The sequence below is a fragment of the Carassius auratus genome, chromosome 50, assembly GCF_003368295.1.
Source record: "Carassius auratus strain Wakin chromosome 50, ASM336829v1, whole genome shotgun sequence".
Classification (NCBI taxonomy): Eukaryota; Metazoa; Chordata; class Actinopteri; order Cypriniformes; family Cyprinidae; genus Carassius; species Carassius auratus.
Window position 1 is genome coordinate 9,725,045 of NC_039292.1, and position 15,981 is coordinate 9,741,025.

At 35.1% G+C, this 15,981-nt stretch overlaps 1 protein-coding gene across 1 annotated transcript in view; it reads right to left on the reverse strand.

The window, feature by feature from the left end:
* Nucleotides 1–15,976, reverse strand: part of LOC113066926 (dedicator of cytokinesis protein 4-like) — a 63,535-nt gene extending 47,559 nt beyond the window's left edge. The window contains exons 1-5 of the mRNA XM_026239063.1: nt 15,801–15,976; nt 2,605–2,688; nt 2,299–2,339; nt 2,028–2,083; nt 1,423–1,519 (exon numbers count right to left, since the gene is read on the reverse strand). Of these exons, the coding sequence (XP_026094848.1) occupies nt 1,423–1,519; nt 2,028–2,083; nt 2,299–2,339; nt 2,605–2,688; nt 15,801–15,837 (315 nt within the window). The 5' untranslated portion in view covers nt 15,838–15,976. The remainder of the gene's footprint in view (nt 1–1,422; nt 1,520–2,027; nt 2,084–2,298; nt 2,340–2,604; nt 2,689–15,800) is intronic.
* Between the last annotated feature and the right edge of the window lie 5 nt (nt 15,977–15,981).

Below are 15,981 nucleotides of genomic sequence, written 5' to 3' on the forward strand. Positions count from 1 at the left end.
TGATATTCTAATTATATGACCAGCACCTGTATGTGCATATATGATATATATATTTAGTCTTCTAAAGCAATGGTTTTCAATCCTGTTCCTTGCGTCACCCTGCTCTGCATCTTTCTCTCTCTCTCTCTCTCTCTCTCTCTCTCTCGCTCTCTCATTCAGATCATCAGATCAGCTACAACAAACTGTTCCATTTATAAACTTATTTTCACAAAGCAACGCCTTTGTTGTTGTCCATTTCCCCTCAGACACGCTGCAATGGCGATCCAGCATGCAATTCTCAGAACACTGTTAATCCAATATTACAAAACCAATATCCGATTATGGTAAAATGCTTAAATATCTGGGAAAATATTGTTAAATCGATATTTCGTCGATCTCTATTATATATATATATATATTAATATATAATTTTAATATATTGTATTTTATATTTGTATATATTTACATATCTATCTATCTATCTATCTATCTATCTATCTATCTATCTATCTATATATCGATCTTTTTTAGAGTTCTTTGATAAAAAGAATGTTCAAAATAACAGCTTTTTATTTCTAATGTCTGGTAACATTATAAAAGTCTTTACTGTAGTTTTGATCAATTTAATGCTACCTTGCTAAATAAAAGCCTTAATTAAAAAAAAAAAAAAAAAAAGAAATCGTTCAGACCCCAAACTTTTAAGCAGTAATATCTATTTATTTTTAGGAAATAATGCAAAATACAGTTTTGGAAAATGCTGGGTTCCTGGTCAGATTTTTACAGTTTTTTAATGTTTCTTTTTACAAAAAGTCAATTTTTTTTTATTGATTTCTTCAGGCATGGAGACAACAGTTTAAAAGTTCAATCATATTTCCAGGTTTTCCAAAGGCTTAGAATGTAAAAATATTTATTTCTGATTAACTCACATATCATTGTCAAGACTGATAAAAAATATGTATATATATATATATATATATATATATATATATATATATATATATATATATTATTGTGGCGAGTGGGGCGGGGCAGAGAGGCGTGGGAACGAGGAGTGAGGCCAGGTGTAGTGATTGGAGATGAGCTGCACCTGCGCCCCACCGCTGGTATCGAGTCCCACGTAGGAGATGGAAGGATATAAAACTGGAGCGACTATAGTGAAGGAGGAGAGAGGACCAGGCCTGGGACATTATTTAATGTGTTTGCTTTTTATTTTGAGCGCACCAGTCGTCCGTGAGGGGCTGGTGTGCTGTTTTGTGTTTATTTTTGAATTATTAAAATGTTTTGATTGTGCGCTGGTTCCCGCCTCCTTCTTCCCGATGTATATGGAGTTTTAATATCGTTACAATTATATATTTATATATATATATATATACAATTACAAATGAAATATCCACAGTTAAAGCAATAGCATTTGTTCAGTGCAACACAAAGAGTGATATTTACCATGTAGAGCTGTTTCCACATCGTGCCCCAGTCTCTCAAGGTCATAGTTATCTCTGTAATGACCGAGTCCTCGGTGGGAATGACCGTCTCAAACTGCCTGCAGGGCAAGACACACAAACACACAGTCACACATACACACACACATCTGAACGAGTCCAGGATGAAGAACAGTGACCTCGCATGACCCTGAGGAGTAACACTGACTCATGAGGACATGTCTGCAAATACACTTGCAATGGCTTGTGAGATAGTTAAGGCTCCTGTCACTTCAATAGAGCAGATATGTCGTTTTGCAAATGCATTGTATCTGACGCACAAGGATGGCCCCTATAGCAGTTCAGTGTTTTTCTCAAGGGCGCTGGTGGCAGGTCAAAGGTGAGATTTCATTAGCCATCCATTCATGGGTCACCAGTTCCTGGGATCAAACCTATTTTACCTATTTTATCTTTCTTTAAAATAAATGCCACTTTGATCAATATGTCATCCATTATCTAATGCAATAACATTTAAGATGTATATCTTTAAGTATGGCTTAATTGTCTCAGATATATGTTTTATTCATACATAAATATATACATTACATTTTTTTTTTCATAGACTCGTACCCTTTGTTCTTGACGTGGGCATTCTTGAGGTGAATATAGGAGCTTGGGAATATTCCCTGGGAGAGACAGACAACAGAAAGTTATTTAATGAGCCAATTACTGCATGTAAAACACACAAGCAAACTACCATCTGTACATAAATGTGCTGAGAGTCAAAGCAGAGGAAGGTGATACAGATAAACGGAAAAAAACCTGACAGAAATATGGGAACCATTTCAGTTTTGCATGATTAAATAGTCAAACATTAAGCAACGTAAGATTTTGTTCTCACCTTTACGTTTGGATTCTTTGTGATGAATCCTCTGTACCATCCTGCAAAATGACATATGTAATAATCGCACACAACAGCAGAGTGTATCAAACATTTCGAACCGTTAAAACTTTAAGAATGTGGTGCACCCTGTGCTATTATAGAAAATATACAAGTAGTGAACAGTGTAAAAATAAAAAAACAACAACAATTGAACAGAGCAGTGTTATAAACCATGCCCAACTGAATGCATCTCAACAAACACATTTAACAGAATCAGTCTGAGGAACTGAGGATCTACAGCTCTAAAGAGGTTGACTCAGCTACCTTCACATTTCTCCAAAATCTGCACCGTGTCGCCGATCTCCAGCGGGAGTCCATGCTGAACCATTCCTCGAAAATTTGCCAGCACTGAGAAAAAAGAAAAGAAAACAATAAGTAAAAAATGTGTATGACTCATGAGTAAAGTAAGAGCTCTGACATATGTGACAAAACCATCTGTCTTCACAAAACTTTGCACGGGAGATATGGAAACCATCTTTCGGACCGGTGGGCGAAGTCATATCAACATTACATTCAATACTGACTGAATTCAGAAATGGGGATTTCAAAGTCATTCTCAATACACTTCTCAATGAACAAACAACCCAGCACTAAAAACATTTCCTTAAAATATAGATCCTATGTTAAGAGCTACACTTCTAACATTATCTCATTGCTTTCTTAAAATAAACCCCGAGTCACATCCCTGAGCATAAGTTACATAACAAGTACAAGATCTCTCCACACAGGAGCCCACAGACTCAACCTACAGTATCAACTACTTTTGCATTCATATACGTATATTTTTTTTATGCACAATATGTTAATTAGAAGTGTTCATTTGAATATCAAGTGGGTTAGGAAATATTCTGACATGGAAATAAATAAATACTTGTATGCAATAAACAAAACCTGGCAGAGTTCTGACACTGCTCAGAGGTTAAGCAGGCTGCCGAAACAGCCGTGTCAGCTTTTAAAGACGGGATGTGTTGCTGAGCTCGCTGCCTGTCAGTGATGTGCATTAATACACACTGAAACAAACACACAGCATCCGTCCTCAATCCAGCAGAGATGCTGCAAGAATGGCAGAGACATGAATGATAACGCTTAATATCAATCTCAATACTGAAACATATTAAAGGATATTTTTTTGCAATTTCTAAGGGTAAAATGGGTAATTATGGCCACTTAACAAATTGTAATTAACATGAAAAAGATTTTAAAAATTATTTTATACTAATTGAGACTTTTTTTGTTTTCCATTCATTCAATTACTGTTAAACGATCATTTAAATATAAAGTTATTTTTAAATTGGGCCAAACAACAAAGGTTGTATAATACATTACTTAATCATTATAAAAAGATCTTAAATCAAAATGTTTTTAAAAGACATTTCAAAGTAAAAATTACATTTAATAATTTCAATATTTTTCAAATAATTTTAAGGTGTAAACTACTAAAAATGTAATAAAGCAGTTTTGTTAAATATTATTATTACTGGAATTATATCATTATTATTATTATTAGTAGTAGTAGTAGTAAAAAAAAAAGGTATTCTTTTAATGAAGATGATTTCTTTATTATGATACCAGATATCATAAAGAAAAAAAGATTCCTTCAATTAATTTTAAAAAAAGTTGAAAGATTTGTCAAAGTTAAAAAAAGTAAAAAAAAAAATTATATTTTAAATATTTTTCAAAAAAGTTTTAAGCAGTGAAGCAGTTTTGTTAATATATTATTATTATTAATATTATTGCTGTCAATTAAAAAAAAAAATTATAAAACATTTTAGTCTTTTGATTATGCTTTTTCTTCATTATGAAACCGTATATCTGTTAAAGAATAAATTCGTGAAATAATATTATTTTATTATTACTCTAGTTTAGCAGTGATATCACCTTGATATGTTGTACTTTTCCAGTGACCCAGATTTTAATTTCTTATTTAACCAATAGATTTCTGCAATCTTTTCCATGACCAATCACGTCCGATTACTGGATTAAGGATGTTGAATAGTCATTTTGATTCAGATGAATCTAATCTAATCAATCTGATCATTCTGTCAACCAGTTTGACCAATTAAATGAACCCACGCTCCCCCAACAATACACCCCAAAAAACTGAAATTCACTATGGCTTGCAAACAAGTCTTTCACATAGCGACCCGACCACCCACAACACCTTATATGAAACTGCAGATGATTTTTATATCCTCTTAAATGTATTTGGACCTCTGCCATCGCCTACAGGAGTGACAAAAGCTCTGTTGTAATATGACAGTCGAACCCGTCTGATCTGTGCGCTTGTGCTAAACGCTTTCCCACGGTCCTGCTGTCAGCGCTGTGGACACACACTGCTGTTTGGCAGAAAGACAGGGCAGCCAGAGGCCCGTCTCGCGTAACCCTGACCAGGTGCAAAGAGCCGTCCGCACACCTAGAACGCTGTGCCTGTGATCTACGCTCACAATGCAGGAAGGTTCACTAGGGTTCCTTCTGCAGCTGCGATTCAAACATTTTTTTCAGACAATGAAGCGTTTTAGAAAGGTTAAGGTGGCATTAATTGCCATGGCCACATTTATAGACTGCATAATATTATGCATATTCAGTTTCTAAATCTCTGTGGATATGGGGTATGTTTGGGAAAAAGGTCGGGATGAACTGGGCAGCCGCTCCTTGCATCAGTCACTGATATGATGACACCTTTTCTCACACATTTACCCACAGAAATCCATTTTCCTCAATGTGTAACAATTCAAATTCAAGCATGTATAAAGCTTTCTAGCTTGTGCATTTTTAAAAAAAAACAGTCAAATGTAAACATCGTTGATGCACAAAATATCGGCACCAAATCGGTTATCACTAATTTGACATGCCTAAATTCACTTGTAGCACTTCTAAATATTTTTTTATTTAAAATATTATTATACAGACAACTTACTAATCATCAACAATAACATGAAAATAATCACCATATCAGACCCAATTTTTCATAGCAACATTACAAAAATTGCATACTTTTATTTTAAGCATATTTCGTATTTTTCTAAATATTTTATTTGCATAAAAATATCAATCCCTCTCTCTTTCTCTCTCTATATATAACATAATATAATTATATATAAACATATTTTGTCCATTTGAAATGCTGCATTTTCTTTACAAAAAGAAAACACTACAAATAATTTAGCTTTTTAAATTTATAATAACTGGAAATTATTCTAAAATTTTACATGTATAACATATATACTATTTTATATTAAATTAATATCTAAATATACATATAGCATATAATATCTATATATAAATATTTGTCCTATTTTTTTGGCAAAGGTTAGGTTTTTAAATTTACAATTACACAAATGAAATGTAACTTGAATGAAAGTTGTAAATTCATTCACACACTTTTGTTAGAACACAATCACATGATGCAGAACTTTACTGCATTTTTTTATGCTTCCATGAGCATCATTCCTGCAATTTTGACAAAATCTCATCTAGTCTGCAAAACACACAACTGATCCGATTCTGCAAATGAAGGTACCATCAACTGACCTGAAACACCTGCAGTCCTCATAGAAAGAACAACTGAAAATCCTACAGATCTGATGCAATACAAGTTACCACAAAACACTTAAAACTGTATGTTCTGTATTTTTGAAATCATCATTACTTACTATATTTAACATGTACCAATGTATTCACTGCAAACAGAATATATCAGCATTTTCAGTAAATGGCTGATGTGAGAGCATTAAACCAACAGCAGAATCCCCTGTAGACAGTCAGAGCTCGCTGATATCTGTCTGTTTGTCAGGGTGATGGATGGGCGTACTCACTAACCTCTCTTCATATTGCTTTTTGACGCTATGTTGTATTGAGTCCGCCTCGAGAGAAGACAATAAGGCAGGGTGCAAACAGACATACTCTTGACACTCAGAAATACCAACACAACACTTCGAATGCTAATGGGAGGGATGTTTATGGATACATCTGGGATCACTCCTGCAGTTATGCTTGTAGTGAGTGAGGCTAGGATTGGTAGACTACTGAACACAACAGGTTAAGCATTGGCTGGACAACACTGCCCATTATATTCCTGTTTCTCCAATGACAACCATAATATGACGGTTTCTTCTGGAACTTTAATTAGAAATTTGAATTCAAAACAACTATTAAACATATACATAAGGATATATAATTAAAATTTACAAATGATAAAATAATAAGAAGAATAAGAATTAGTAGTAGTAATTTTATTATTATCAATTTGTATTATTATCATCATTTTTATTATTTAATCATTAAAATGTATAAATGATTAAATTAATGTTGTTTGTTTTTCAATCACTTAAATTCTATTTGTATATACATATATAATCATTTCATAACTGCAACACTCTTATTTTAGTTATCAAGTTAAACTACAGTGGAATAGTTTTAATCGTTTATTTATTATTTTACAGTGCAACTAGCTGAAATACAAAAAGTAGCAAAAATGTATTTCATGTTTTAAGTTTTTGTTTCAGTTTTAGTTAACCCTGTCAGAGCTACATGGCAAAGTACTATTTCTACATAAAATTTTTACTAAAACATGATGAATAAAACATGCTTAAAGTGTGTTTTGTTTTCTATGTTTTTATTTAATTAACTAATTGAATTGTAATTATTTTCTACCGTAATTTCACAATACAATAGTGTTTTGTACATGCAACTCAGTTTTCTGTCAATGAAATAAATAAATATATATATATATTAACCATCAATATAGATACTGCCTTCATTGCATCTGACATGTTTACTCACTGGCAAATCATGGTTCATGTTTCAATAGGAAATACATCAACAAAATAAAGAAATCTACACTTATCAAGCCATTTAATAGGTTTTAACACTTACATAAGGAATAATGATCAGAAAAATACTACTACTACTAATAGTAATAATTAATAAAAAAAAGTTTATTTAACCTTTAGATGTTATTAATATCAAATATGATACAGTAGGCTTTATAGGGTTAAGCTGGAAGACCAGAATACAGGATGCTGATAAAGCTTTGGTTCATTTAATCACATCTAGCATTAGGAGAGATGGAAGTTCAATATATTGGCCAAAAATGGCTCAGCCAGTCTCTAAAAACAAACAACTTTAATAAAAATCAGGTACCAGAGGTACACCAGCAGTACGGTTTTCTCATTTGATGTGATCATTCCCACACTCAGCCCTTGTGTGCAGTAATGAGAATATTAGTTTGATATTACATCTCGCACATATTTTGCTTTGTTCTGTTCACTCCCAGAGTGCAACAGCTTTCTACATTAACACTTTATTTAAATATGAAAGAGTGCAGCTTCTATTGTAGCTCACGAATACGTTAAGATATCTCACTTAAAATAAATACAGGCATTATTATGCACAAAGAACGTTTAGATTAACAATTCAATTCTGTCAGCAATCTAATTAGCAGGATTAAAAAAACTGATATACAGAAGAGGTCTCTTTAACATCCCAACTGTTTCTCCTAGACATCAATGCTATTAAATGAAGACTTTTGTGAGTCTAGTGATTTTTCTCCTGAGAGTCAAGGCCTTCTCAACAAAGATTCTTTGATAATAGTAACTGACCTTCATCAAAACATATCCCAACTTCTCCTCTTCCAGCTTATAAATAAGCCATTTGTATATTTTTGGCTCTGAGGCTGCTCAAAACACTGCTGTTTGTTTAAGAATCCCGACCACCCTGACATAGCAACAGTGGCTCAACCAATGGCGTGAGTTGGAGGGTGTGGCTCTCAGTTTGTTTGACCAATGCGAGGCAGGGTAAGTGTTCCGGAAACCTGTTTGCAAAGAGTCATTATTTCAATGAAGAAAGGTAAGTGAATCAATCTTTTAACTATCTAGAAACATTAAATATTAAAGCAGAGTTTCAAAAATTAAATAAGATAGCATTCTTAGTTGATTCTCTGACAACTGAACAGAGCCTAAATGTGTTTGTAGTCTGTGTTCATTAGCACCCAGATGGGAATGTCTTGTAGCTATTCTCCATGGAGCACAGGACGGCCTGTTATTACCAGAATGCCCAGAGAGAAAACAACCGAGACGGAGAGAAAGGACTGGATGAAAGTGGTGGAAAACACACAGCAAACTCACTTTGGGGAATTGTTTGTCTTCAGCTGTCACTTTCTCTAATGTTACAGGAGACAGAAAAACTGTACTTGACAGTCTGAGAAAGTCAAGAGCATGTAACACATTTCAGTACCGCATTTTAACCTTGCGCCATCAATCTGATAAACGCTCTGAGGAGAGAACTATCACTTGGTAACTTGGCAAAAAAAATGACACATTGGCACATAGTGTCATGGTGTCCAAGCAGGTGTTGTAGGTTTAAATCCTCCTCTATCTAGCGAATATTGGTATATATCACCACAAGGTTGTGATTAAAAGTGTGAAAATCTGGACTTTCATTAAGTTTCTGAGTTGCGTGTTGGTGAGAAAATATGGTGGACATAATAGCTACAGCATCTGTACTGAAGGTATCCTGATGCGCATTCTTTATTCATGATTTCGTAGAAGTAGAATTTAAAAATCTTGCTGAATTTTTAGAAATCGTACATAGCCATTGTGCTCCTGCCACAGTTACTTGAATGCACCATATTTCCAGTTTGTCCACTGGGTCTGGGTCTATGCAATAGCATGACAAAAATAAATCTGACATAACTCTGAGGTCTCATTCTCCATGTCAAGTACGGCCTCACAGGCTTCCTGGAGAAAAACAAACCACATGCCACTTCTCCAACCTGTAGGTGAGAGTAAATTCACCTGACTATCAACGTGGTCGCTATGAAAAACAGCCATCGAGCCCTAACAGATGGTAACAAGCACAAAGGCAGCGGTTTGGTGAGCAATTGCCCTATTCAAACCCTTCCCACACAGACAGCCATGCTCTACATGCGTTTAGACAGCAACCGACGAACACAACTGTTCAAGACACACTGTAAACTGGCAGACAGGCATTCGGTCAGTTCTCATCTTTGGATATTTCAAATATCACGTATTATACGAAATCTACTACTGTAAATAATTGTTGTTGAAGACCAAAAAAAAAGCCTCAACTATCTGACCAATCATAACGCCAAATCTGCCTTCTTGTCTGACAAACAAACCAGATTAACACTGGCAGACTTGAACTTAAAAATGGTGTGCAATGACGTCCTTCCGTGGTTGAAACAAGATACTTATGTTCTTTTATATTTTGTGCTATAACTAGTTAAAAGGAAGAGAAGATTGGTTCACATGCCTCGTAGACTGAGGCTTAACATGACATCCGTTTTTTTAATAATTGACAATTTTTGAAAAAAATCTGAGCTGAGTATTGTTTCATACAAAAAATAACCTGCTCTGTCTTGTCTGTTGGCATGTTTTCAGTGTCCTCTTTGCTCCACTGTGTATTTTTCCCTGCGTGAGAACATGACGTGTGGCATGAGAGCACCATGGCTTGTCGGACATAACAAAAGTAACGAAAGGGGTCTTTGCGAAGGGTCATTTGTAAAAAATAAAGAGTATGGTTTTTGGTTTTCTTAATTGCTGGAAAAGTCCAGCACGCGTCACCAAAGAGAAGTCTGTCATGTCACCTGAAGATTTTGATCAGGTCAAAAGAAGGCCTTGTAGATCCAAAAAAATAAAATAAAATAGTTTTTATATTTTAAAATAAGACCAATAGATAGACAAATCATTCGTGATGCATTATGCACTATGCATGCATTTACAAAATATAAAAGGTAAATTTACATTTCATGCTAACTTTGAAGTTAACATTTTATAAACACTAATACCCTAATAACAGTTAAATATAATCTTTAAGAAATCTCAAAACGAATAACCATTTTTATACTGTACAATATGTTGTTGTTGGACCACTTTTTTGTGCGTTTTTATATGTGGTATTATAACCAGTCGTTGTATGGAACGAGCTGTAGGCTATTCAATATTTTTATATAAAAAAAAATCCAATTTGTGTACCAAAAAAAAATAAAAGTTATGAGTTTGGAACAACATTAGTAAACAATTACAGAATTATCCCTTTAAACCCATGAGACAAATCAGAAGAAAACTCTGAAGAATCAAGAACTCAAAGTCTGAAATCCATGGAGATTTCTGTTCTTGGCAAGGCCATAGAAAAATGAATCCAATATTGGCTTCTTTTTGCCATCTCCTGGAGGGTAAAAGGAATTATGAGAAGGAGTAAAATATAGTGGATACTAGCAACAGGATGCTGGATGAGCTGATTGTACCAAAGAATAAAACCCTAATGATTGTTTTGGCAGTGACAGAGAAAATAGCGTGTAGTATGGTATTGAAGTGGTAACATGCTGCACACATGACAATGAATTATGCAAAAAGAGCTGCTGAGATTGTTATAAACATGAATGATTCAAATCTATATCTTGCTCTCTCTCTAAACTGAGTCTTTGGAGTGACAGGATATTTTTAAAGATACGCTCCTATATCACCCATTTCGAAGAGCTCACAATGAAACTTTTACACTTTGTTGCGACATGCAGCTATTTTAACAGTGAAAGCTTGCTAAGGGCAATAAACCTTTAAGCTTTTACAAATCTTTTAGTATTTGTCACTGTGTACCAAGTATAGCTGTGTTACAAAAACTAGTGAGCTTGTCTTGCCATCTACTGCCTACATAGACAGCATCCTAACTAGATGGACACTTATAAGTAACTGATTTTAAATGCTCAACACAAATACACAAATATTTCAATAAGGTTTCATATTACTAAGATAACAGCATGCTACACACACAAACACTGAAATAGTCGCAGTTTAAAATTATACTTAACTATTTTAACAATAACAACATTAATTTTTTTTAACGTATGTAAAACTCATTTCGCAACAGATTCCAATAGTTTGACATTAGTAGGTTGCCATAATAACAAGGTGTTAGAGTTGCTATTTTAAAGACATTTTTTTTTAAATCTCTAAATGTATTTCCAAAACGCATGTTAATGACCGACTTATCCATGCACGTTTAATTTTCGACCTTATAACTTTTTAATTCAAACACAAAATCATGACACATTTCTAGTTAAAATGATAGATTTCTCTCTAATGATGACATATGCAGGATTTTTCCTAACGTTTCATATTCATAAACCCGCCCCTTTCTTTCAATTGACTGCAAGCTCACATTTAGATCTGCCTCCATCCAATCAGCAATTGATGAATAGAATCCTTTTTAGAGTCCTTTTTCTTTAGTCACAGGAAGAGTATACAAGACTTGATTTTACAATTGATTTGACAAAATTTGATAGATGAGTTTGACTATTAGCATGTTGCTAAGAGTAGGGACACACCAAGCTGACGCCAAAGAACTAGCACGGAAGAAAGCAGAGTTTGGCACCGCCCCCATTGCCTTGTGTCGGGTCAAAAAGGTTGCACTAGAACACACCGGACAGACAACTAGCATGTAAGGTCTGCACTTGCGTGAGAGAGCAGAACTCTCCCGTACCAGCAGGTGGCAGAAGTCTGAAATCAGCATACAAACAGGTGAAAATGGAAGAGCTAGAACTGTGCTTGAACAGTACAACACAAAAAGCACTTGATTTTATCATTGTTTACACCAACCTCGCACACTACTGATGGATTTGTGTAGCAATCGTGTTGCAAATGGCACTGCCATTGTCAGCCCTTGGTCGTCTTCATGTGAAAGACAGAGAGAAATGGACAGAATGACAAGTATCTGTGCGTTCCCTCTTTACTCTGTCACTGGTTTGCTTTCGTCACTTCTATTCTTTTTCTTGTGCGCTCATTTGCTAAGCTGAATAGCCAATAAGAGCTCCCTTTCTCGCCGACAAGCTCTGCTACCAATTTGACATCCAGAATCGGCCAAAAAACAGTTGATGGCATCCAACTACCGTAGAACCAATGATGCAGAACACACAGAAAAGACTAAAGCGACCGACACATTTGGTGTGGCCCAGGCTTTAGATAACAGTGTGTTAAAGACACACAATGTTTGTGCAATATGAATTATACTGCTAACTTTAGTAATCGTTTTTGGCATTGACTGCAAATCATTTACATCAACATTTCATTCTCTCAACTTTTGGTTGAATTCGTTCCTTAGTCTGCTACACACATGCAGTGCTGTCTTACGGTTCGGCCAAAATAAGGTATCATAGATGGCCGCACAATGTTGCTGCCAACTTTTTGAACAGCTTTTACATCCCACGATGCCTTAGTATGATTGCTACGTTTGGGAACAGAGCTTATGTGTGCACTGAAAGTCTCATTGAATTCCCACCAACGTCTCACAGACCTGGCAGCTGACTAGGCCTCTTCTAGCATTATCTGTCAATCTTATCTCTTTCTCGGAGTGGCAGCGTGCCTGTTGACCAGGGCACTGTAGGCGCCTAGTCAGCATGTGACAAAAGCAAAAGCCTCATTTGTATGCCGATTGCGCTGCCATCATAAATCCAGGCTGAGAAGCACGGGAACAGGATTCCCATCGCTAAATAGCATGGCCAAGATCAGTTTTTGGGTTGATAGTAAGAGAAGTGGTGGATGTTTCAATTACGCTAAACTCTTCAACCATCGAAAGAGATGGTGTTGATGTGCTGGAACAAGAAGTAACCAGAAAAGTATTAGCTTTAGCTTTCACTTTACTTCGTAAATGTTCTGAACATTATGGTGTAATTATAAACCAATATGGACTTGTCAAACTGTCTGTTCCCAGCTGCTGCCTGCAGATTCCACATGGTGTTGGTTTTCATCACAAGCCAATCAACATCCAAATTCAGCAGGCATGCAGAGATGACATTCAGGATTACGTGATTTCAAGTTTAAAAGCAACATCCATCCAAAAATGAAAATTCACACGTCATAAAAATGTTTCCACTGTTTTATCTATACAGTGAAAGTCACTGGTGTCCAAAACAACACTGGACTTCACTGACTTTCAAAACATCTCGTTTTTGTTCAAACTTTTTCAAGAAGAAAATGTCATACACCATGAATAGATGATGAAAGAATATATATTTTGGGGTGAACTATTCCTATGTATTTCTCATGCAACACTACTTGAATAAAAGGAGCTGATGTGGAGAAATCTACAGATGACTCATCAGTGGATTCTCTGCAGTGAATGGCTACTGTCAGAGTCTAAACAGCTGATAAAATCAACACAATAATCTACAAGTTAACAACACGACTCCAGTCCATCTATTAACGTCTTGTAAAGTGTAATACTGTGTGTTTGTAATAAACAAATCCATCATAACGCTTCCTTCAGTAAAGAGTCCATCCCCTGTTCTCCTCGCGCATCAAGATCCATTAACATACTTGTTTAGAACTGTTCTTGGTTGTAAACAGTGCTTGATCTGTGCACATTTCTCCCCTGATTCAGACGAGAGGACTTTTTAACTGGAGAAACAATATTATGGATAGAGGAGTCATATTTTAGCTGGACGTGACAGTTTGTGGACTACTGTAATGTTTTTAATCAGCTGCTTGGAATCTCATTCTGACGGCACCAATTAACTGCAGAGAATCGATTGGTGAGCAAGCCACAAACAAACTCATCTATATTTTGCACATCCTAAGGGTGAGTACATTTCAGCAAATTTTCATATTTAGATAGACTTAATTATTTAATTCAGAAAATTTGGGATACTGTACACAAAACATACGGATATATATATATATATATATATATATATATATATATATATATATATATATATATATCCGTATATATATATACCTTTTTAAGCTTAAACTTAAACACTACCCATTTACTGTAAATGCATGGACAAAAAGACCTTCAAATATTCTTCCTTTGAGTCCCACAACAGAAAATAAAACAAGTTATATGCGCGAATAAATAATTACATAATGTTCAACTTCTTCTTCTTAGTCCTATTAACTTCTCTTAGTCCTATTAACAGCCCCATTTCCTTCCATCAGCTTTGGTTTAAGAGGAAAAGCCAGGTGTGGGAAGATGATCATCAGACACATTCTTGTTTGAAATGCCACTGCATTTAATGATACATTTACTGTAAATAGCAGATGGTTCATAAAGCTGAATTTGCAACCAAAAGGGCTGAGAAGCCAAGATTATGGTGCATGTCTGTGTGTAAATGTGTATGCATGTATTTGTGTGTGTGTGTGTGTGTGAGTGGTGTGTGTGTGTGTGTGTGTGTGTGTGTGTGTGTGTGTGTGTCCCATCCCGGTTGGACTCCATCCATATTTCATGACTGGTAAAGGTTTCGGTAGCTGTGTACACTTTCCAAAGAGCAGAACTGTAATATGCAGACACTTCTGCCATATTCCATTGCAATATTCTCCAGTTGTGTCTTGTGGCTAATGCAAAAAAAGAAAATCAGAGGCTGTTTCTTGTCCCACCCTTGAACTACCTTTCTCTGACCTTCTCTGCTACTAAGTGAAGAAATGACCAAATGTCATCCTGTATATTTTAGTAAGGCTGTAGTGAATGAGCTCACATGAGACCTGAAGCCCATGTGAACTCCACTGTACTGCTGGACTCCTCACTTCCTCCATTTCTACCCATCAGCCAATGAGAGAGGAGCAGATTCAAGACTGTTCATCTGCCAGGAATCATCCTTCAAACTGTCAGCTGCTGTCACAACAAACTTACAAAAAATAAAAAAATAAAAAATACGAATAAAAAGTAGCGAAAATAAAAAAACCAAATAAAAATAACATCACTGAGGTTATCATTTGACACAACTTGCCCTAAAAATTCTGATGGCACTTAATACAAACACTATTTTAAATAATTTAGGGGCAAATGTATTATTTATTTATCAAAAATCATTTATCAAAAAGTTCAAAGTTCAAAATTCATTTATCGCTCTCTCTCTCTCTCGCTCTCTCTCTCTGTGTATGAGTGTGTGAAGTAAAAAGAGAAATCACAGATAGATAGATAGATAGATAGATAGATAGATAGATAGATAGATAGATAGATATAAAATATGTAAAAATGTAAACATATTTAAATATATAAATAATAAATAATTACAAACTGAACCTAAGTCTAATTGGTGTAGATGTAATAACACATAGCATATAATGAATATGCTATTTCTCATATAAAACAGTATTATTTCGGTTTTAGACGTAGAAGCATTTATATGAAGCGTATGATTACAGCGTCTATATGAAGAAAAACAAAAGATGAGCCTTTACTGCGGCTATTTCTTCTTTTTGCTGCATATAATGGCTATTCAAAATGACCATTCAAATTAAAGAAGGAAAACAACATAAATAATTCCAGTCGGGAAAAAATTGCATTATTCTGTCACTTGGCTTCAAGGCTTTAAATCAGCGGGGAAAGATATGACATTTTATCTGCCATCAGATTGTAGATGTCACGGCTCATTATCACACCTGCAGCGATCCAACTTGCGTTTTATTAACGATGCGGCAATAAAATGTAAGTATATTACTTACCAACGCCATATTTTTCTAGTTCAGTTGGTATCCACATTTTCCCCCCGTCAAGTAAAAGCAAATGTGCTATAAAACAGGGCAATTACGGCGGATACTCTCCATATTGTTGTCACACAGGTTTGCACTGTATTGTTCTGAGGGCAGAGCCACAGCAGCATCCCACATACACCACCACACTTCT